This window comes from Urocampus carinirostris, chromosome 1 (genome assembly GCF_059441175.1).
Source record: "Urocampus carinirostris isolate Australia breed hairy pipefish chromosome 1, RoL_Ucar_1.0, whole genome shotgun sequence".
Taxonomy (NCBI): domain Eukaryota; kingdom Metazoa; phylum Chordata; class Actinopteri; order Syngnathiformes; family Syngnathidae; genus Urocampus; species Urocampus carinirostris.
This window is the reverse complement of record NC_142349.1, coordinates 53,706,450-53,724,064: the sequence shown is the minus strand read 5'-3', so window position 1 is coordinate 53,724,064 and position 17,615 is coordinate 53,706,450. Positions and strand designations below refer to the sequence as shown.

At 42.2% G+C, this 17,615-nt stretch overlaps 1 protein-coding gene, 23 non-coding genes and 4 pseudogenes across 24 annotated transcripts; all 28 read right to left on the bottom strand.

The window, feature by feature from the left end:
- Positions 1-64: 64 nt before the first annotated feature.
- On the bottom strand, positions 65-183 carry LOC148375864 (5S ribosomal RNA). Its single transcript, XR_015848086.1, has one exon. It is a non-coding gene; the product is annotated as a 5S ribosomal RNA (ribosomal RNA).
- Positions 184-404: 221 nt separating this feature from the next.
- LOC148375863 (5S ribosomal RNA) lies at positions 405-523 on the bottom strand. Its single transcript, XR_015849233.1, has one exon. It is a non-coding gene; the product is annotated as a 5S ribosomal RNA (ribosomal RNA).
- A 222-nt stretch (positions 524-745) lies between these two features.
- On the bottom strand, positions 746-864 carry LOC148375862 (5S ribosomal RNA). Its single transcript, XR_015847800.1, has one exon. It is a non-coding gene; the product is annotated as a 5S ribosomal RNA (ribosomal RNA).
- Positions 865-1,086: 222 nt separating this feature from the next.
- On the bottom strand, positions 1,087-1,195 carry LOC148375861 (5S ribosomal RNA; annotated as a pseudogene).
- Positions 1,196-1,417: 222 nt separating this feature from the next.
- On the bottom strand, positions 1,418-1,536 carry LOC148375860 (5S ribosomal RNA). The gene has a single exon (XR_015849370.1). It is a non-coding gene; the product is annotated as a 5S ribosomal RNA (ribosomal RNA).
- A 220-nt stretch (positions 1,537-1,756) lies between these two features.
- On the bottom strand, positions 1,757-1,875 carry LOC148375859 (5S ribosomal RNA). Its single transcript, XR_015849232.1, has one exon. It is a non-coding gene; the product is annotated as a 5S ribosomal RNA (ribosomal RNA).
- A 222-nt stretch (positions 1,876-2,097) lies between these two features.
- On the bottom strand, positions 2,098-2,216 carry LOC148375858 (5S ribosomal RNA). The gene has a single exon (XR_015847426.1). It is a non-coding gene; the product is annotated as a 5S ribosomal RNA (ribosomal RNA).
- A 396-nt stretch (positions 2,217-2,612) lies between these two features.
- Positions 2,613-2,731, bottom strand: LOC148375857 (5S ribosomal RNA). The gene has a single exon (XR_015849231.1). It is a non-coding gene; the product is annotated as a 5S ribosomal RNA (ribosomal RNA).
- A 222-nt stretch (positions 2,732-2,953) lies between these two features.
- On the bottom strand, positions 2,954-3,072 carry LOC148375856 (5S ribosomal RNA). Its single transcript, XR_015847486.1, has one exon. It is a non-coding gene; the product is annotated as a 5S ribosomal RNA (ribosomal RNA).
- Positions 3,073-3,294: 222 nt separating this feature from the next.
- On the bottom strand, positions 3,295-3,413 carry LOC148375855 (5S ribosomal RNA). Its single transcript, XR_015848054.1, has one exon. It is a non-coding gene; the product is annotated as a 5S ribosomal RNA (ribosomal RNA).
- Positions 3,414-3,635: 222 nt separating this feature from the next.
- Positions 3,636-3,754, bottom strand: LOC148375854 (5S ribosomal RNA). The gene has a single exon (XR_015848069.1). It is a non-coding gene; the product is annotated as a 5S ribosomal RNA (ribosomal RNA).
- Positions 3,755-3,976: 222 nt separating this feature from the next.
- LOC148375853 (5S ribosomal RNA) lies at positions 3,977-4,095 on the bottom strand. The gene has a single exon (XR_015848041.1). It is a non-coding gene; the product is annotated as a 5S ribosomal RNA (ribosomal RNA).
- A 222-nt stretch (positions 4,096-4,317) lies between these two features.
- LOC148375852 (5S ribosomal RNA) lies at positions 4,318-4,436 on the bottom strand. The gene has a single exon (XR_015847680.1). It is a non-coding gene; the product is annotated as a 5S ribosomal RNA (ribosomal RNA).
- Positions 4,437-10,847: 6,411 nt separating this feature from the next.
- Positions 10,848-10,966, bottom strand: LOC148375851 (5S ribosomal RNA). Its single transcript, XR_015848020.1, has one exon. It is a non-coding gene; the product is annotated as a 5S ribosomal RNA (ribosomal RNA).
- Positions 10,967-11,187: 221 nt separating this feature from the next.
- On the bottom strand, positions 11,188-11,296 carry LOC148375850 (5S ribosomal RNA; annotated as a pseudogene).
- A 222-nt stretch (positions 11,297-11,518) lies between these two features.
- On the bottom strand, positions 11,519-11,637 carry LOC148375849 (5S ribosomal RNA). Its single transcript, XR_015847350.1, has one exon. It is a non-coding gene; the product is annotated as a 5S ribosomal RNA (ribosomal RNA).
- A 221-nt stretch (positions 11,638-11,858) lies between these two features.
- LOC148375848 (5S ribosomal RNA) lies at positions 11,859-11,967 on the bottom strand (annotated as a pseudogene).
- Positions 11,968-12,185: 218 nt separating this feature from the next.
- LOC148375847 (5S ribosomal RNA) lies at positions 12,186-12,304 on the bottom strand. The gene has a single exon (XR_015847705.1). It is a non-coding gene; the product is annotated as a 5S ribosomal RNA (ribosomal RNA).
- A 222-nt stretch (positions 12,305-12,526) lies between these two features.
- LOC148375846 (5S ribosomal RNA) lies at positions 12,527-12,645 on the bottom strand. The gene has a single exon (XR_015849230.1). It is a non-coding gene; the product is annotated as a 5S ribosomal RNA (ribosomal RNA).
- Positions 12,646-12,866: 221 nt separating this feature from the next.
- LOC148375845 (5S ribosomal RNA) lies at positions 12,867-12,985 on the bottom strand. Its single transcript, XR_015849229.1, has one exon. It is a non-coding gene; the product is annotated as a 5S ribosomal RNA (ribosomal RNA).
- A 222-nt stretch (positions 12,986-13,207) lies between these two features.
- LOC148375844 (5S ribosomal RNA) lies at positions 13,208-13,326 on the bottom strand. Its single transcript, XR_015848023.1, has one exon. It is a non-coding gene; the product is annotated as a 5S ribosomal RNA (ribosomal RNA).
- A 222-nt stretch (positions 13,327-13,548) lies between these two features.
- On the bottom strand, positions 13,549-13,667 carry LOC148375843 (5S ribosomal RNA). Its single transcript, XR_015849228.1, has one exon. It is a non-coding gene; the product is annotated as a 5S ribosomal RNA (ribosomal RNA).
- Positions 13,668-13,889: 222 nt separating this feature from the next.
- Positions 13,890-14,008, bottom strand: LOC148375842 (5S ribosomal RNA). The gene has a single exon (XR_015847575.1). It is a non-coding gene; the product is annotated as a 5S ribosomal RNA (ribosomal RNA).
- Positions 14,009-14,230: 222 nt separating this feature from the next.
- Positions 14,231-14,349, bottom strand: LOC148375841 (5S ribosomal RNA). Its single transcript, XR_015847744.1, has one exon. It is a non-coding gene; the product is annotated as a 5S ribosomal RNA (ribosomal RNA).
- Positions 14,350-14,571: 222 nt separating this feature from the next.
- On the bottom strand, positions 14,572-14,690 carry LOC148375840 (5S ribosomal RNA). Its single transcript, XR_015849390.1, has one exon. It is a non-coding gene; the product is annotated as a 5S ribosomal RNA (ribosomal RNA).
- A 222-nt stretch (positions 14,691-14,912) lies between these two features.
- LOC148375839 (5S ribosomal RNA) lies at positions 14,913-15,031 on the bottom strand. The gene has a single exon (XR_015849227.1). It is a non-coding gene; the product is annotated as a 5S ribosomal RNA (ribosomal RNA).
- A 222-nt stretch (positions 15,032-15,253) lies between these two features.
- On the bottom strand, positions 15,254-15,362 carry LOC148375838 (5S ribosomal RNA; annotated as a pseudogene).
- A 1,284-nt stretch (positions 15,363-16,646) lies between these two features.
- On the bottom strand, positions 16,647-17,497 carry LOC148375837 (mediator of RNA polymerase II transcription subunit 29-like). The gene has a single exon (XM_088356197.1). It carries the CDS (start codon positions 17,286-17,288, stop codon positions 16,923-16,925), a length of 366 nt encoding a protein of 121 aa, XP_088212323.1. The 5' UTR covers positions 17,289-17,497; the 3' UTR covers positions 16,647-16,922.
- Between the last annotated feature and the right edge of the window lie 118 nt (positions 17,498-17,615).

Below are 17,615 nucleotides of genomic sequence, written 5' to 3'. Positions count from 1 at the left end.
ATCCGTCCAAAAGGGGCTGCTCCGAGGCCAGAAAAAATACGAAAAAAGTTTGCTGGAAGTAAAAAGCTTACAGCACCTGGTATTCCCAGGCGGTCTCCCATCCAAGTACTAACCAGGCCCGACCCTGCTTAGCTAGCGAGATCGGACGAGATCGGGCGTGTTCAGGGTAGTATGGTCGTAAGCGAAAGAAGAGGGAGAATTTTTAGTATTTATAATTACACCACGGAAGTTGCAACCCCACTGTGTGCCAAGAGGGGTAGCAAATTATAAAACAACAGTGGTTTAATATGTGCGTAATTCTTCATTTATTTGTTTTGGAAAAAGGTTGTGAAAGAATGCAAATCCGTCCAAAAGGGGCTGCTCCGAGGCCAGAAAAAATACCAAAAAGTTTGCTGGAAGTAAAAAGCTTACAGCACCTGGTATTCCCAGGCGGTCTCCCATCCAAGTACTAACCAGGCCCGACCCTGCTTAGCTTCCGAGATCGGACGAGATCGGGCGTGTTCAGGGTAGTATGGCCGTAAGCGAGAGAAGAGGGTGAATTTTCAGTATTTATAATCAACACCGCGGATGTTGCAACCCCACTGTTTGCCAAGAGGGGTAGCAAATTATAAAACAACAATGGTTTAATATGTTCGTATTTCTTCATTTATTTGTTTTGCAAAAAGGTTGTGAAAGAATGCAAATCCGTCCAAAAGGGGCTGCTCCGAGGCCAGAAAAAATACCAAAAAGTTTGCTGGAAGTAAAAAGCTTACAGCACCTGGTATTCCCAGGCGGTCTCCCATCCAAGTACTAACCAGGCCCGACCCTGCTTAGCTACCGAGATCGGACGAGGTCGGGCGTGTTCAGGGTAGTATGGCCGTAAGCGAGAGAAGAGGGTGAATTTTCAGTATTTATAATCAACACCGCGGAAGTTGCAACCCCACTGTTTGCCAAGAGGGGTAGCAAATTATAAAACAACAATGGTTTAATATGTTCGTATTTCTTCATTTATTTGTTTTGCAAAAAGGTTGTGAAAGAATGCAAATCCGTCCAAAAGGGGCTGCTCCGAGGCCAGAAAAAATACCAAAAAGCTTGCTGGAAGTAAAAAGCTTACAGCACCTGGTATTCCCAGGCGGTCTCCCATCCAAGTACTAACCAGGCCCGACCCTGCTTAGCTTCCGAGATCGGGCGTGTTCAGGGTAGTATGGCCGTAAGCGAAAGAAGAGGGTGAATTTTCAGTATTTATAATCAACACCGTGGAAGTTGCAACTCCACTGTTTGCCAAGAGGGGTAGCCATTTATAAAACAACAGGGGTTTAATATGTGTGTAATTCTTCATTTATTTGTTTTGCAAACAGGTTGTGAAAGAATGCAAATCCGTCCAAAAGGGGCTGCTCCGAGGCCAGAAAAAATACCAAAAAGCTTGCTGGAAGTAAAAAGCTTACAGCACCTGGTATTCCCAGGCGGTCTCCCATCCAAGTACTAACCAGGCCCGACCCTGCTTAGCTTCCGAGATCGGATGAGATCGGGCGTTTTCAGGGTAGTATGGCCGTAAGCGAAAGAAGAGGGTGAATTTTCAGTATTTATAATCAACACCGCGGAAGTTGCAACTCCACTGTTTGCCAAGAGGGGTAGCCATTTATAGAACAACAGGGGTTTAATATGTGTAATTCTTCATTTATTTGTTTTGCAAACAGGTTGTGAAAGAATGCAAATCCGTCCAAAAGGGGCTGCTCCGAGGCCAGAAAAAATACCAAAAAGTTTGCTGGAAGTAAAAAGCTTACAGCACCTGGTATTCCCAGGCGGTCTCCCATCCAAGTACTAACCAGGCCCGACCCTGCTTAGCTTCCGAGATCGGACGAGATCGGGCGTGTTCAGGGTAGTATGGCCGTAAGCGAGAGAAGCGGGTGAATTTTCAGTATTTATAATCAACACCGCGGAAGTTGCAACTCCACTGTTTGCCAAGAGGGGTAGCCATTAATAGAACAACAGGGGTTTAATATGTGCGTATTTCTTCATTTATTTGTTTTGCAAAAAGGTTGTGAAAGAATGCAAATCCGTCCAAAAGGGGCTGCTCCGAGGCCAGAAAAAATACCAAAAAGTTTGCTGGAAGTAAAAAGCTTACAGCACCTGGTATTCCCAGGCGGTCTCCCATCCAAGTACTAACCAGGCCCGACCCTGCTTAGCTTCCGAGATCGGACGAGATCGGGCGTTTTCAGGGTAGTATGGCCGTAAGCGAAAGAAGAGGGTGAATTTTCAGTATTTATAATCAACACCGCGGAAGTTGCAACTCCACTGTTTGCCAAGAGGGGTAGCCATTTATAGAACAACAGGGGTTTCATATAATAATAATAATAATAATAATAATTTCCTTGTATTGTCATTCTGTGTAACAATGTACACAGAACGAAATGTCGATTGCATCTGACCCGATGCAGCCGCAGCCAAGAGAGGGCGCCGCCGACCACTTTTTAAGTCTTAGGAATGACTCGGCCGGGGCGCGAACCCGAACCTCCCAGTCTGTATTTCTTCATTTATTTGTTTTGCAAACAGGTTGTGAAAGAATGCAAATCCGTCCAAAAGGGGCTGCTCCGAGGCCAGAAAAAATACCAAAAAGTTTGCTGGAAGTAAAAAGCTTACAGCACCTGGTATTCCCAGGCGGTCTCCCATCCAAGTACTAACCAGGCCCGACCCTGCTTAGCTTCCGAGATCGGACGAGATCGGGCGTGTTCAGGGTAGTATGGCCGTAAGCGAAAAAAGAGGGTGAATTTTTAGTATTTATTATCAACACCGCGGAAGTTGCAACGCCACTGTTTGCCAAGAGGGGTAGCCATTTATAAAACAACAGGGGTTTAATATGTGCGTAATTCTTCATTTATTTGTTTTGCAAACAGGTTGTGAAAGAATGCAAATCCGTCCAAAAGGGGCTGCTCCGAGGCCAGAAAAAATACCAAAAAGTTTGCTGGAAGTAAAAAGCTTACAGCACCTGGTATTCCCAGGCGGTCTCCCATCCAAGTACTAACCAGGCCCGACCCTGCTTAGCTTCCGAGATCGGACGAGATCGGGCGGGTTCAGGGTAGTATGACCGTAAGCGAGAGAAGAGGGTGAATTTTCAGTATTTATAATCAACACCGCGGAAGTTGCAACTCCACTGTTTGCCAAGAGGGGTAGCCATTTATAAAACAACAGGGGTTTAATATGTGCGTAATTCTTCATTTATTTGTTTTGCAAACAGGTTGTGAAAGAATGCAAATCCGTCAGAAAGGGGCTGCTCCGAGGCCAGAAAAAATACCAAAAAGTTTGCTGGAAGTAAAAAGCTTAGAGCACCCGGTATTCCCAGGCGGTCTCCCATCCAAGTACTAACCAGGCCCGACCCTGCTTAGCTTCCGAGATCGGACGAGATCGGGCGGGTTCAGGGTAGTATGGCCGTAAGCGAGAGAAGAGGGTGAATTTTCAGTATTTATAATCAACACCGCGGAAGTTGCAACCCCACTGTTTGCCAAGAGGGGTAGCAAATTATAAAACAACAATGGTTTAATATGTGCGTATTTCTTCATTTATTTGTTTTGCAAAAAGGTTGTGAAAGAATGCAAATCCGTCCAAAAGGGGCTGCTCCGAGGCCAGAAAAAATACCAAAAAGTTTGCTGGAAGTAAAAAGCTTACAGCACCTGGTATTCCCAGGCGGTCTCCCATCCAAGTACTAACCAGGCCCGACCCTGCTTAGCTTCCGAGATCGGACAATATCGGGCGTGTTCAGGGTAGTATGGCCGTAAGCGAAAGAAGAGGGTGAATTTTCAGTATTTATAATCAACACCGCGGAAGTTGCAACTCCACTGTTTGCCAAGAGGGGTAGCCATTTATAGAACAACAGGGGTTTAATATGTGCGTAATTCTTCATTTATTTGTTTTGCAAACAGGTTGTGAAAGAATGCAAATCCGTCCAAAAGGGGCTGCTCCGAGGCCAGAAAAAATACCAAAAAGTTTGCTGGAAGTAAAAAGCTTACAGCACCTGGTATTCCCAGGCGGTCTCCCATCCAAGTACTAACCAGGCCCGACCCTGCATAGTTTCCGAGATCGGACGAGATCGGGCGTGTTCAGGGTAGTATGGCCGTAAGCGAAAGAAGAGGGTGAATTTTCAGTATTTATAATCAACACCGCGGAAGTTGCAACTCCACTGTTTGGCATGAGGGGTAGCCATTTATAGAACAACAGGGGTTTAATATGTGCGTAATTCTTCATTTATTTCTTTTGCAAACAGGTTGTGAAAGATTGCAAATCCGTCCAAAAGGGGCTTCTCCGAGGCCAGAAAAAATACCAAAAAGTTTGCTGGAAGTAAAAAGCTTACAGCACCTGGTATTCCCAGGCGGTCTCCCATCCAAGTACTAACCAGGCCCGACCCTGCTTAGTTTCCGAGATCGGACGAGATCGGGCGTGTTCAGGGTAGTATGGCCGTAAGCGAAAGAAGAGGGTGAATTTTCAGTATTTATAATCAACACCGCGGAAGTTGCAACGCCACTGTTTGCCAAGAGGGGTAGCCATTTATAAAACAACAGGGGTTTAATATGTGCGTAATTCTTCATTTATTTGTTTTGCAAACAGGTTGTGAAAGAATGCAAATCCGTCCAAAAGGGGCTGCTCCGAGGCCAGAAAAAATACCAAAAAGTTTGCTGGAAGTAAAAAGCTTACAGCACCTGGTATTCCCAGGCGGTCTCCCATCCAAGTACTAACCAGGCCCGACCCTGCTTAGCTTCCGAGATCGGACGAGATTTTTTTTTTATTTTTTTTTTTATTTTATAAATAAATAACATACTGTACAAAACCATTGCTCATATACATTTGTTGTACATATGCACTGTAGGGAAGGGTTTAAGTGTACAGAGACCCCTCGCTACTTCACGCTTCGGTTCCCTCTAAAAAACAAACAGGCACATTGATTACATCACATCTGGTAAAATTATTCTTACACCCTCCCAAGTTATTTGCACAAAAGGATTAGTAAGAACAAATATTTTGTTAAAAACCTCTAAAATTCCGTTATTATTAAAATAGACATACAGTGCTTCCATTATTCTTTTCAATTTGCTTTCAAACAGTTTGCATATATCCAGTTTCCGTCCTTTATTCTTCAAAACCGTTCTTCTTACCCACACTGTATGCCTAGCCACTGACAAAACTATATTGAGTGCCTGGTTATTTTTTCCTTTTTTACCTTGTATCATCCCAAATAAAAACATCTTCTCCCAATTTTCATCAACATACTGCTCATTCTGTCCAAAACCTTTCGTCATTTCCTTAAGCACTGCGGTCAGTTTTTTCAGTTCTTCACAGTTAAAGAACATATGCTTTAAGCCCTCTTTCTCCTTCTTGCATATTTTGCATGTTTCATCCCTCGCAAGTCCCATCTTAAAAAGTCTCATTTCATTAAAAACACAGTTGTGGGCTAAAAGGAAATCAAAATTTTCTAACGAAGGGCATTTCAAACCGGTTCTGATGTTTCTCCACACATCTTTTGTGTTAAAATCTACAAACATCTTTTCCCAATAAGAATTTGCTCTCGGTTGTATAAAAGCCATTTCTCTAAAAACAGAATAGAAGTCTTTTAAAACAAGAGCACTAAAAGGTGTCCCTGTGTCCTTCATCTCTATTCTCATTGGACCTTCCTCTTGTTTCTTTTCATTTCTTTCTATAATTGTGCACCATTCTTTAGGAACTGCTTTTTTTATTGTCATGTACTCATTCCTGATTTTTTCTTCATTACATTCGTCTACTGTTGCACCAATCTCGTCAATGAAAGCCTGAAATGGCAAGAATCCCGGTCTGACCTCGTACAAAAGATCTCTGATTTTTCGGAATCCTGCGTCAAACCAGTGCTTGTAAAAGTTCCCTCCTCCAATTCGTAAATTCGGATTTAAGAACAAGGGTTGATTTAAAATTTCTTCCTTTCCCTCCGGTTTAAAAACTACATGTCCTATAAAATCACTCCAAGCCCTTAAAACTTCCCTATAAAAATCTGGGATGCCGTTTGTCATATATTCTTTTGTTTTCATCCACAAGGCTGAAGGCCCCATTTTAAAAGTTTTGTCTAAAAAGTATTCCAGAATTCGTGTCGATTCTTTGTCTCCCTCCCTCATGAAATTTTTAACAGTTTTTATTCTTAAAGCCTTCAGTCTTATGGATGGATCGAGCAATCCCAGACCGCCTTCCTCCACCCTTCCAATCAGAGTCTCATAGGCTATTTTAGCTGGCTTACCATCCCAAATAAAATCAGTCACATACTGCTTCAGAATTTTAACTGTGGGTAATGGCAAACACACTGATCCAAGGACACTCCATATTTTGGATAAAAACAGTGTATTAACAACTAAAATTTTTCCCTTCAGAGTAAGACTTCTCCTTTTCCAAAATGCCAATCTATTTCTTATTTTCCCGATTGTCTCCTCCCACATCAGTTTCGTAGTTTCTTTTTCATTTGGCCCTATTCTCACCCCCAGAATTTTAAGGTTATCTTTTACTTCTTTAAAAGGCAGTGTCTTTGACAAGGCGGTTTGCTTTCCTAATTTTAAAATCTCAGTTTTGCCAACATTCATCCGAGCTCCTGAACCCCGGCTGTATATTTCTATGGCATCCAACGCTTTAAAAACGCTGTGCTCATCTTTTAAAATTAGGGTTGTGTCATCTGCATATTGATAAATTTTTGTTTCTGTGTTAAAATTCTTAAAACCATCAATTTTTACCCCTTTTATCCCATTGTCAGCGTTGATCGCAAGTCCTAAAGGTTCTGCAACCAAAGAGTAAAGTATTGCTGACAGTGGACAGCCCTGTCTTATTGACCTGGTTAAAGGAATAAAATCTGTTAAAAAACCATTGCATTTGACACAACTCTTGGCATCAGCGTAGAGACATCTCAGACACCGGATTATGTTTTCTCCAAAATCAAATCTTTCTAAAACCGCAAATAGAAAATCGTGCTCTACCCTATCAAACGCTTTTTCTAAGTCTGCATTAATTAAAAAGCCACTGACTCCTGTCTTCTCCATGTACCAGACTTTGTCCCTCACACCATTAACTGTGTCTGAGATGTCTCTGCCTATTACCGCATAAGCCTGGTTAGTTTGGATGACTGTTGGTAAGACCCGCTTCAGTCTGTTTGCCATTATCTTCGCCAAAATCTTGTAGTCACAATTTAAAAGGCTTATGGGTCTAAAATTCTGCAGCTCTTCCCTGTCCCCTTTCTTTTTATATATAATTTTAATTAAACCTCTTGACATCCTTGAGCTGAGAGCCCCTCCTTTCCACACTTCTTCATACATTTTTCTTAAAACAGGAACAAGAGAACCTTTAAAAACCTTGTAAAATTCACATGGTAAGCCATCCAGACCAGGACTCCTGCCGTTTTTCATCTCATCTATGGCTCTCTCTATTTCTTCACTATTGATGTCTCTATTGCACATTGTTTTATCTTCCTTACTTACTTTACTCTTAATATTATTCAATAAAAAATCTTTTGCACCCTCTTCCACACCTTGTTTTGAAAATAAGTTGGTATAGAATCTTTTTATTTCCTTTAAAATATCGTCCTTATCTGTCAATCTCTTTCCTTCTCCATTTTTAATACATTTAATTTCTTCCGCTTTCTGTCTGTTTTTTTCTAGTTCAAAAAAGAACTTTGTGCATCGTTCGCCTTCAATCATATATTTCGCTCTACTTCTTATCATAGCTCCCTGGAATTTCTCTTCTTCTATTTTTTTAAGTTCATCTTCTATCTCCATAATTTTATTCGTGTTTTCATTTTTCCCATCACTTTGTTTTAGTTCCTCTTCTAGTTCTTTTCGTAACTTTTCTTCTCTCCCCCTTTCCTGTCTTCTCAGTTTTTTACAAAACAAAATCGAATGTCTTTTAATATCATACTTTAGATTGTCCCACCATATTCCCAAGTTACTTTCATACTTTGTCATGTTCTTTATGCTGTTCACAATTATATTTTCTATTTCCATTTGATAAAAATTGTCTTTTAAGACTTTTGTATTTAAAATCCATACCCCCGGCCCCTTCTCTATTTTATTCAGATCTATATTAAAAACAATAAAGTCATGATCACTAAAATTACATCTTCTGTAGTAAATACTTTTAAAATTCTCCATAAAACTACTTTTTGCCAAAACAATATCAATTCTGCTTTGCTTAATTTCATCTAAAACAATTTGTCTTCTGCTAAACTTTCTAACTCCTTTATTCCTTTCTCTCCATACATCTATTAAATCGAGTTCTTCCATTACCTGTATTAGTTCCTTTCTTCCCCTTTCTGCTCTAAAAACTATATTATCTGCCACATCTTCTTTCTGTAGTGCTATATTAAAATCCCCAGCAACCACAGTTTCCCCCCAAGCCTCGATTAGAACTTTTAATTTCATAAAAAATTCAACTTTCTCTTTCTCTTCATTCGGTGCATGTATGTTACAAACATTCATTTTCTCATTACCTTCTCCAACACTTATAGTTAGTATTTTTCCTTTTTTATCATTATATATTTCTGTTACTTCCTCAACCATATTCCTTTTAATTAAAAAAGCCACTCCTCTACCTCTTCCCTCACAATTATTAAATAAAACCTCCCCATCCCATCGTTTTCTAAAATCCTCCGCTATCACACTTGTCCAGTTCGTTTCTTGCAATAAAATAATATCATTTTTCTCAGTCTCTCTGATTAACTTCTGTAATTTTTCGGGATTCGCCCCTCCCCTCATGTTTATTGAAATAAAATTCCACCCCATTAAAATAATAAATGGCAATAAATAATTCAAGCCAACAAAATATTTAAGAAACATAAAACCAACCATTACTATGTACCACCATCATCCTGTAAAACCTCAAATCTCCCTCCAGTTATTTCTATTTGTTTTGCCTTTCTTCTTCTCTCCTGTGCTTGTAATACCTTGTCTATGTTAATACTTGGTTTCAACCTTTTCCTTTTGGTCGTAAAATTGCCCCACTTGTTTGAAATGTCACGGTTAATTTTTCCTTTTCCAACTTCATCCAATGATTCTTCTTTATTTAGTTCCTTGTGTGTCTGGGTCTCCTCCTCCCTCTGCCCCTTCTCCCCCATTGTTTCAGCCCCAATTATTCCAGTTAAAATCCCAATGTCCATGCCTGAGTCCTCGCGCTCTGAGTCTTGTTGTCTGGGGGGCTGAGCACAGGGGGGATCCTCTTCAGGTGTCGGTTCCTGGGAGGGACCCTCATCCCCCGCCTCTGATGCCACCATGTTTATCTCCAACTTGCTTACTTCTCCCTCTCCCTCAGCAGAAGAAACGCATGTACAGTGTATGAATGCACGGCAGCAATCAGGGCATCTGAGAGCGACGCATTCCCGGGCATAGTGACCCTGCTGTAAGCACTCCCTGCACGTAAACTCCGGACATTCCCGCAGCACGTGACCAGGGTTCATGCACAACCGGCAGATCTTCACCTGCCGGTCGTGAATCACCCGGCAGTACCGGGGACCGTTCGGAGTTTCAAATCTAGTGGAATACGGCAGGGAGGCTACATCTTTCGGGAATTTTACTTTAATGAATCTTGTTCCATCTTCAACGGACGTGCCCGGGTAGAAGCGCCGCCTCAATGGGAGGACAGGGTCCACTCTCCACCTCTGCAGCTTTTCCAACACCTCTTCATCTGTTATGAATGGGGGCAGTTGTAGGAAGGAGACCATAACTTCGTTAACTTGAGTCTTTTAGTCTGAATTAGAACCCCTTTGCATAAGAGACCCCCATCTAAAATTTCACATGCCTCCTCATTTTCCAACGTCGCTTCATATTGTTTATTTTGTGTAGACCGTAGTACCAGTAGCTTCCCCGTACCCACCATCTTCTCGATTTCTTTAATTAAGTCAATTGGTGTTATGTTTTCAATCTCCTCTGTTTCCAAAAGCATTGTCAGTTCTTCCAAATATTTTCTTTGTCTTAGCCCTTTCACATTCTCCATATCTTTTTTTGTTTCTTGCTTATTTCTCTTTTCTCCATCACGCATGTTATATTCCTTCTTTCTCCTCATGTCCAATCCATTGTTCATTTTATCCGCATCATTATTCTGTCCTTGTACAATCATTTCAGTTGTTTTGTTAATTAATCCATTCATATTATTTCCATCCGCCTCACTTTCTTTCCCTCCATGCCGAGCTACCTTGTTGAAATCATTGTCTATACTCTTTTTCCTTGTATCCAGTCCGGTTTCATTCATAATTAGCAACTTTTTAAATACCTTGTTTGAATCACAGTCCATTGTCGTTGTCGGTTTTCCATTGTCCAGTTTCACTTCACTACATCCATCAGTTCCTGGGGGCAAATCCACAACACGCTTGCCCGCTTCCACTCCAAACTCGATGCCATGCGGTCTGTCCATTGTTTGTTCAAAAAAGAGAGAACCAAAAAAAGGCTCCCCAGACAGAAACTAAGTCTGCTGGGGACGCAAAAACGAAAATAAATAAATAAATAAATAAATAAATAAATAAAGCACTTAAACTTTTAAATAAACCTTCAAATAAATAAGAAAACCAACAAAGAATGGGGAGAGCCTTCCTCTCCCTACTGCAGCCATCAACTCACAAACACAAACCAGGAAGTGGGCGTGTTCAGGGTAGTATGGCCGTAAGCGAAAGAAGAGGGTGAATTTTCAGTATTTATAATCAACACCGCGGAAGTTGCAACTCCACTGTTTGCCAAGAGGGGTAGCCATTTATAGAACAACAGGGGTTTAATATGTGCGTAATTCTTCATTTATTTGTTTTGCAAACAGGTTGTGAAAGAATGCAAATCCGTCCAAAAGGGGCTGCTCCGAGGCCAGAAAAAATACCAAAAAGTTTGCTGGAAGTAAAACACTTACAGCACCTGGTATTCCCAGGCGGTCTCCCATCCAAGTACTAACCAGGCCCGACCCTTCTTAGCTTCCGAGATCGGACGAGATCGGGCGTGTTCAGGGTAGTATGGCCGTAAGCGAAAGAACAGGGAGAATTTTTAGTATTTATAATTACACCACGGAAGTTGCAACGCCACTGTGTGCCAAGAGGGGTAGCAAATTATAAAACAACAGTGGTTTAATATGTGTGTAATTCTTCATTTATCTGTTTTGCAAAAAGGTTGTGAAAGAATGCAAATCCGTCCAAAAGGGGCTGCTCCGAGGCCAGAAAAAATACCAAAAAGTTTGCTGGAAGTAAAAAGCTTACAGCACCTGGTATTCCCAGGCGGTCTCCCATCCAAGTACTAACCAGGCCCGACCCTGCTTAGCTTCCGAGATCGGGCGTGTTCAGGGTAGTATGGCCGTAAGCGAAAGAAGAGGGTGGATTTTCACTATTTATAATCAACACCGCGGAAGTTGCAACGCCACTGTTTGCCAAGAGGGGTAGCCATTTATAAAACAACAGGGGTTTAATATGTGTGTAATTCTTCATTTATTTGTTTTGCAAAAAGGTTGTGAAAGAATGCAAATCCGTCCAAAAGGGGCTGCTCCGAGGCCAGAAAAAATACCAAAAAGTTTGCTGGAAGTAAAACGCTTACAGCACCTGGTATTCCCAGGCGGTCTCCCATCCAAGTACTAACCAGGCCCGACCCTGCTTAGCTTCCGAGATCGGACGAGATCGGGCGTGTTCAGGGTAGTATGGCCGTAAGCGAAAGAACAGGGAGAATTTTTAGTATTTATAATTACACCACGGAAGTTGCAACGCCACTGTGTGCCAAGAGGGGTAGCAAATTATAAAACAACAGTGGTTTAATATGTGTGTAATTCTTCATTTATCTGTTTTGCAAAAAGGTTGTGAAAGAATGCAAATCCGTCCAAAAGGGGCTGCTCCGAGGCCAGAAAAAATACCAAAAAGTTTGCTGGAAGTAAAAAGCTTACAGCACCTGGTATTCCCAGGCGGTCTCCCATCCAAGTACTAACCAGGCCCGACCCTGCTTAGCTTCCGAGATCGGGCGTGTTCAGGGTAGTATGGCCGTAAGCGAATGAGGTGAATTTTCAGTATTTATAATCAACACCGCGGAAGTTGCAACGCCACTGTTTGCCAAGAGGGGTAACAATTTATAAAACAACAGGGGTTTAATATGTGTGTAATTCTTCATTTATTTGTTTTGCAAACAGGTTGTGAAAGAATGCAAATCCGTCCAAAAGGGGCTGCTCCGAGGCCAGAAAAAATACCAAAAAGTTTGCTGGAAGTAAAAAGCTTACAGCACCTGGAATTCCCAGGCGGTCTCCCATCCAAGTACTAACCAGGCCCGACTCTGCTTAGCTTCCGAGATCGGACGAGATCGGGCGTGTTCAGGGTAGTATGGCCGTAAGCGAGAGAAGAGGGTGAATTTTCAGTATTTATAATCAACACCGCGGAAGTTGCAACCCCACTGTTTGCCAAGAGGGGTAGCAAATTATAAAACAACAATGGTTTAATATGTTCGTATTTCTTCATTTATTTGTTTTGCAAAAAGGTTGTGAAAGAATGCAAATCCGTCCAAAAGGGGCTGCTCCGAGGCCAGAAAAAATACCAAAAAGTTTGCTGGAAGTAAAAAGCTTACAGCACCTGGTATTCCCAGGCGGTCTCCCATCCAAGTACTAACCAGGCCCGACCCTGCTTAGCTTCCGAGATCGGACGAGATCGGGCGTGTTCAGGGTAGTATGGCCGTAAGCGAGAGAAGAGGGTGAATTTTCAGTATTTATAATCAACACCGCGGATGTTGCAACCCCACTGTTTGCCAAGAGGGGTAGCAAATTATAAAACAACAATGGTTTAATATGTTCGTATTTCTTCATTTTTTGTTTTGCAAAAAGGTTGTGAAAGAATGCAAATCCGTCCAAAAGGGGCTGCTCCGAGGCCAGAAAAAATACCAAAAAGCTTGCTGGAAGTAAAAAGCTTACAGCACCTGGTATTCCCAGGCGGTCTCCCATCCAAGTACTAACCAGGCCCGACCCTGCTTAGCTTCCGAGATCGGACGAGATCGGGCGTGTTCAGGGTAGTATGGCCGTAAGCGAAAGAAGAGGGTGAATTTTCAGTATTTATAATCAACACCGCGGAAGTTGCAACTCCACTGTTTGCCAAGAGGGGTAGCCATTTATAGAACAACAGGGGTTTAATATGTGCGTAATTCTTCATTTATTTGTTTTGCAAACAGGTTGTGAAAGAATGCAAATCCGTCCAAAAGGGGCTGCTCCGAGGCCAGAAAAAATACCAAAAAGTTTGCTGGAAGTAAAAATCTTACAGCACCTGGTATTCCCAGGCGGTCTCCCATCCAAGTACTAACCAGGCCCGACCCTGCTTAGCTTCCGAGATTGGACGAGATCGGGCGTGTTCAGGGTAGTATGGCCGTAAGCGAGAGAAGAGGGTGAATTTTCAGTATTTATAATCAACACCGCGGATGTTGCAACCCCACTGTTTGCCAAGAGGGGTAGCAAATTATAAAACAACAATGGTTTAATATGTTCGTATTTCTTCATTTATTTGTTTTGCAAAAAGGTTGTGAAAGAATGCAAATCCGTCCAAAAGCGGCTGCTCCGAGGCCAGAAAAAATACCAAAAAGTTTGCTGGAAGTAAAAAGCTTACAGCACCTGGTATTCCCAGGCGGTCTCCCATCCAAGTACTAACCAGGCCCGACCCTGCTTAGCTTCCGAGATCGGACGAGATCGGGCGTGTTCAGGGTAGTATGGCCGTAAGCGAAAGAAGAGGGTGGATTTTCAGTATTTATAATCAACACCGCGGAAGTTGCAACTCCACTGTGTGCCAAGAGGGGTAGCAAATTATAAAACAACAATGGTTTAATATGTTCGTATTTCTTCATTTATTTGTTTTGCAAAAAGGTTGTGAAAGAATGCAAATCCGTCCAAAAGGGGCTGCTCCGAGGCCAGAAAAAATACCAAAAAGTTTGCTGGAAGTAAAAAGCTTACAGCACCTGGTATTCCCAGGCGGTCTCCCATCCAAGTACTAACCAGGCCCGACTCTGCTTAGCTTCCGAGATCGGACGAGATCGGGCGTGTTCAGGGTAGTATGGCCGTAAGCGAGAGAAGAGGGTGAATTTTCAGTATTTATAATCAACACCGCGGATGTTGCAACCCCACTGTTTGCCAAGAGGGGTAGCAAATTATAAAACAACAGTGGCTTAATATGTGTGTAATTCTTCATTTATTTGTTTTGCAAAAAGGTTGTGAAAGAATGCAAATCCGTCCAAAAGGGGCTGCTCCGAGGCCAGAAAAAATACCAAAAAGCTTGCTGGAAGTAAAAAGCTTACAGCACCTGGTATTCCCAGGCGGTCTCCCATCCAAGTACTAACCAGGCCCGACCCTGCTCAGCTTCCGAGATCGGACGAGATCGGGCGTGTTCAGGGTAGTATGGCCGTAAGCGAAAGAAGAGGGTGGATTTTCAGTATTTATAATCAACACCGCGGAAGTTGCAACTCCACTGTGTGCCAAGAGGGGTAGCAAATTATAAAACAACAGTGGTTTAATATGTGTGTAATTCTTCATTTATTTGTTTTGCAAAAAGGTTGTGAAAGAATGCAAATCCGTCCAAAAGGGGCTGCTCCGAGGCCAGAAAAAATACCAAAAAGCTTGCTGGAAGTAAAAAGCTTACAGCACCTGGTATTCCCAGGCGGTCTCCCATCCAAGTACTAACCAGGCCCGACCCTGCTTAGCTTCCGAGATCGGACGAGATCGGGAGTGTTCAGGGTAGTATGGCCGTAAGCGAAAGAATAAGGAGAATTTTTAGTATTTATAATTACACCACGGAAGTTGCAACGCCACTGTGTGCCAAGAGGGGTAGCAAATTATAAAACAACAGTGGTTTTATAATATGTGTAATTCTTCATTTATCTGTTTTGCAAAAAGGTTGTGAAAGAATGCAAATCCGTCCAAAAGGGGCTGCTCCGAGGCCAGAAAAAATACCAAAAAGTTTGCTGGAAGTAAAAAGCTTACAGCACCTGGTATTCCCAGGCGGTCTCCCATCCAAGTACTAACCAGGCCCGACCCTGCTTAGCTTCCGAGATCGGACGAGATCGGGCGTGTTCAGGGTAGTATGGCCGTAAGCGAGAGAAGGGGGTGAATTTTCAGTATTTATAATCAACACCGCGGAAGTTGCAACCCCACTGTTTGCCAAGAGGGGTAGCAAATTATAAAACAACAATGGTTTAATATGTTCGTATTTCTTCATTTATTTGTTTTGCAAAAAGGTTGTGAAAGAATGCAAATCCGTCCAAAAGGGGCTGCTCCGAGGCCAGAAAAAATACCAAAAAGCTTGCTGGAAGTAAAAAGCTTACAGCACCTGGTATTCCCAGGCGGTCTCCCATCCAAGTACTAACCAGGCCCGACCCTGCTTAGCTTCCGAGATCGGGCGTGTTCAGGGTAGTATGGCCGTAAGCGAAAGAAGAGGGTGAATTTTCAGTATTTATAATCAACACCGCGGAAGTTGCAACTCCACTGTTTGCCAAGAGGGGTAGCCATTTATAGAACAACAGGGGTTTAATATGTGTAATTCTTCATTTATTTGTTTTGCAAACAGGTTGTGAAAGAATGCAAATCCGTCCAAAAGGGGCTGCTCCGAGGCCAGAAAAAATACCAAAAAGTTTGCTGGAAGTAAAAAGCTTACAGCACCTGGTATTCCCAGGCGGTCTCCCATCCAAGTACTAACCAGGCCCGACCCTGCTTAGCTTCCGAGATCGGACGAGATTTTTTTTTTTTTTTTTTTTTTTTTTTTTTTTTTTAGCATCATACCTTATTTATTCTCTCATTTAATGCATCATTATTAGTTGTATATCGGTTAACAAAAATCTGAAAAGGTGAGGTGAAAGCCGGTTCTCTGAAAAAGCAGAGTTCCCATCACGAATAGTTTGCGCTTTGCAAAAATATGCCTGTTTTGATCATTTCAAATCGTGTGCACTGTATAACAATTTTTGTATGTGAAAAATAATTAAAATAATTGTGCGGAGGGGCGGGGGGCATGCCCCCAGACTGCCCACCCACCAGGGCCTCACAAAATTCTATAGAAAACACAATCAAAGTCTTTTTCTGTCTTGATATTTTGACAACGATACAAACTTCTGAGACAAAATGTCCCGAGATGATCCGACCTGCGAGACAATGCTGAGAAAAACAAGTGAAAAATGAGCTGCAGTTTTAAATAGGTCCACTTGATGTCAGCAAAGCCAGGCACCACTTGCAAAGCAACAAGCAGTATTTCTCTTTTTTCTTTTTCTCTCTCTTTTCTCGAAGAGAGAAAAATACAGCTAGTTGCTTTGCACCTCTCTTTTTTCTTTCCGTGTCTCTATCTCTAGTTTTCTTTATCTATTATTCTCTCCTGTTCTTTTTTTCTCTCATTCCCCCTCACTTTTTTTCTTACTTTCTCTCTCATTCTCTCTCTACGCCTCTTTCTTTCTCTTGCCCATTTTCTCTTTCCTTTTCACCATCTTTTTCCATTTATTTCTTTTCTTGCTTTTGCACTCTTTTAAATTTCTGACTTTTTTTCTTTCACTTCTTATCTACCTCCATTTATCTTCTTCCTCCTTTTTCTCTTTTGTCTCTTCCTTTCCAACATAATTTCTCTGAGTTGTTTCCTTCTCTTTCGGTTTTCTCCCTTATTTCTCTTCCCCTATCATTTTTCCCCATTTATTTTTTTGTGCTCACTCTATTTCTCTTTCTTTTCGCTGTCACTGTCTCCATTGTTCTCTCTTTTTGTCTTTCTTGCACTTTTTTCTTTATTTTTATCCCCTCCCTTTCTATCTTTTGTTGTATCTTTCATTTCTTTCTTTCCCCTTTTCTTCTCTGTGCTCTCTCTATTTTACAACTTCTGAGACAAAATGTCCCGAGATGAAAACATGTCAGCCAGAGTTTGTGGACAACAAAAATGGACAGTCTTCTCAAAAACCAAAACCATGATTCGGTCCATAAAAAAACACTAAATCCACAAGGGGGCGATCTCCTCTCTACAGGATTCCCGGAGGCTGTCCCTTCCCGGCAATCTTTTTGGAGCACTCCAGCAGAGCGTTGTGGATGTCCTTGGCGCAGGAGATCTGGGACTTGATCATGCCCAGGTACTGTCCGTAGGACATGGACTCGGTCTGGACCGTGTCGGGTTTGGTGGCGGTGGGGACCAGGTTGGGGGAATGCTTGGCGCTGTCGATGCTCTGCGAGAGGCACTCGTAGGCCAGACGCAAACAAAGCTCCAGCTGATCGCAAAGTGCGTAGAACTCCTCCAAGCTTTTGTCAAAGCGCTGAACAGCGGTGTCGCTGCTTGTAACTCCATTATCTATGATGGTGTTATGGGTGAGGTTAAGCGACGCGATCTTCATGAGATTCTGCAAACTTTCTTTTAATTGCGGGATGAGGATTTTAAATCGATGAACCGGGTCGAAGTCTTGTTGCTGAGTGAGTTGCTGTTGTTGCTGCTGTTGCAGAGAAGCAGCTTGTTGTGCTTGTAAACTCGGACCGCCCCAATTGGTGTTATGTTTTCAATCTCCTCTGTTTCCAAAAGCATTGTCAGTTCTTCCAAGTATTTTCTTTGTCTTAGCCCTTTCACATTCTCCATATCTTTTTTTGTTTCTTGCTTATTTCTCTTTTCTCCATCACGCATGTTATATTCCTTCTTTCTCCTCATGTCCAATCCATTGTTCATTTTA

What these genes read in the sequence shown, in the direction of transcription:
- LOC148375837 (XM_088356197.1), bottom strand. Translation starts at nt 17,288, where the DNA reads ATGAAGATCGCGTCGCTTAACCTCACCCATAACACCATCATAGATAAT.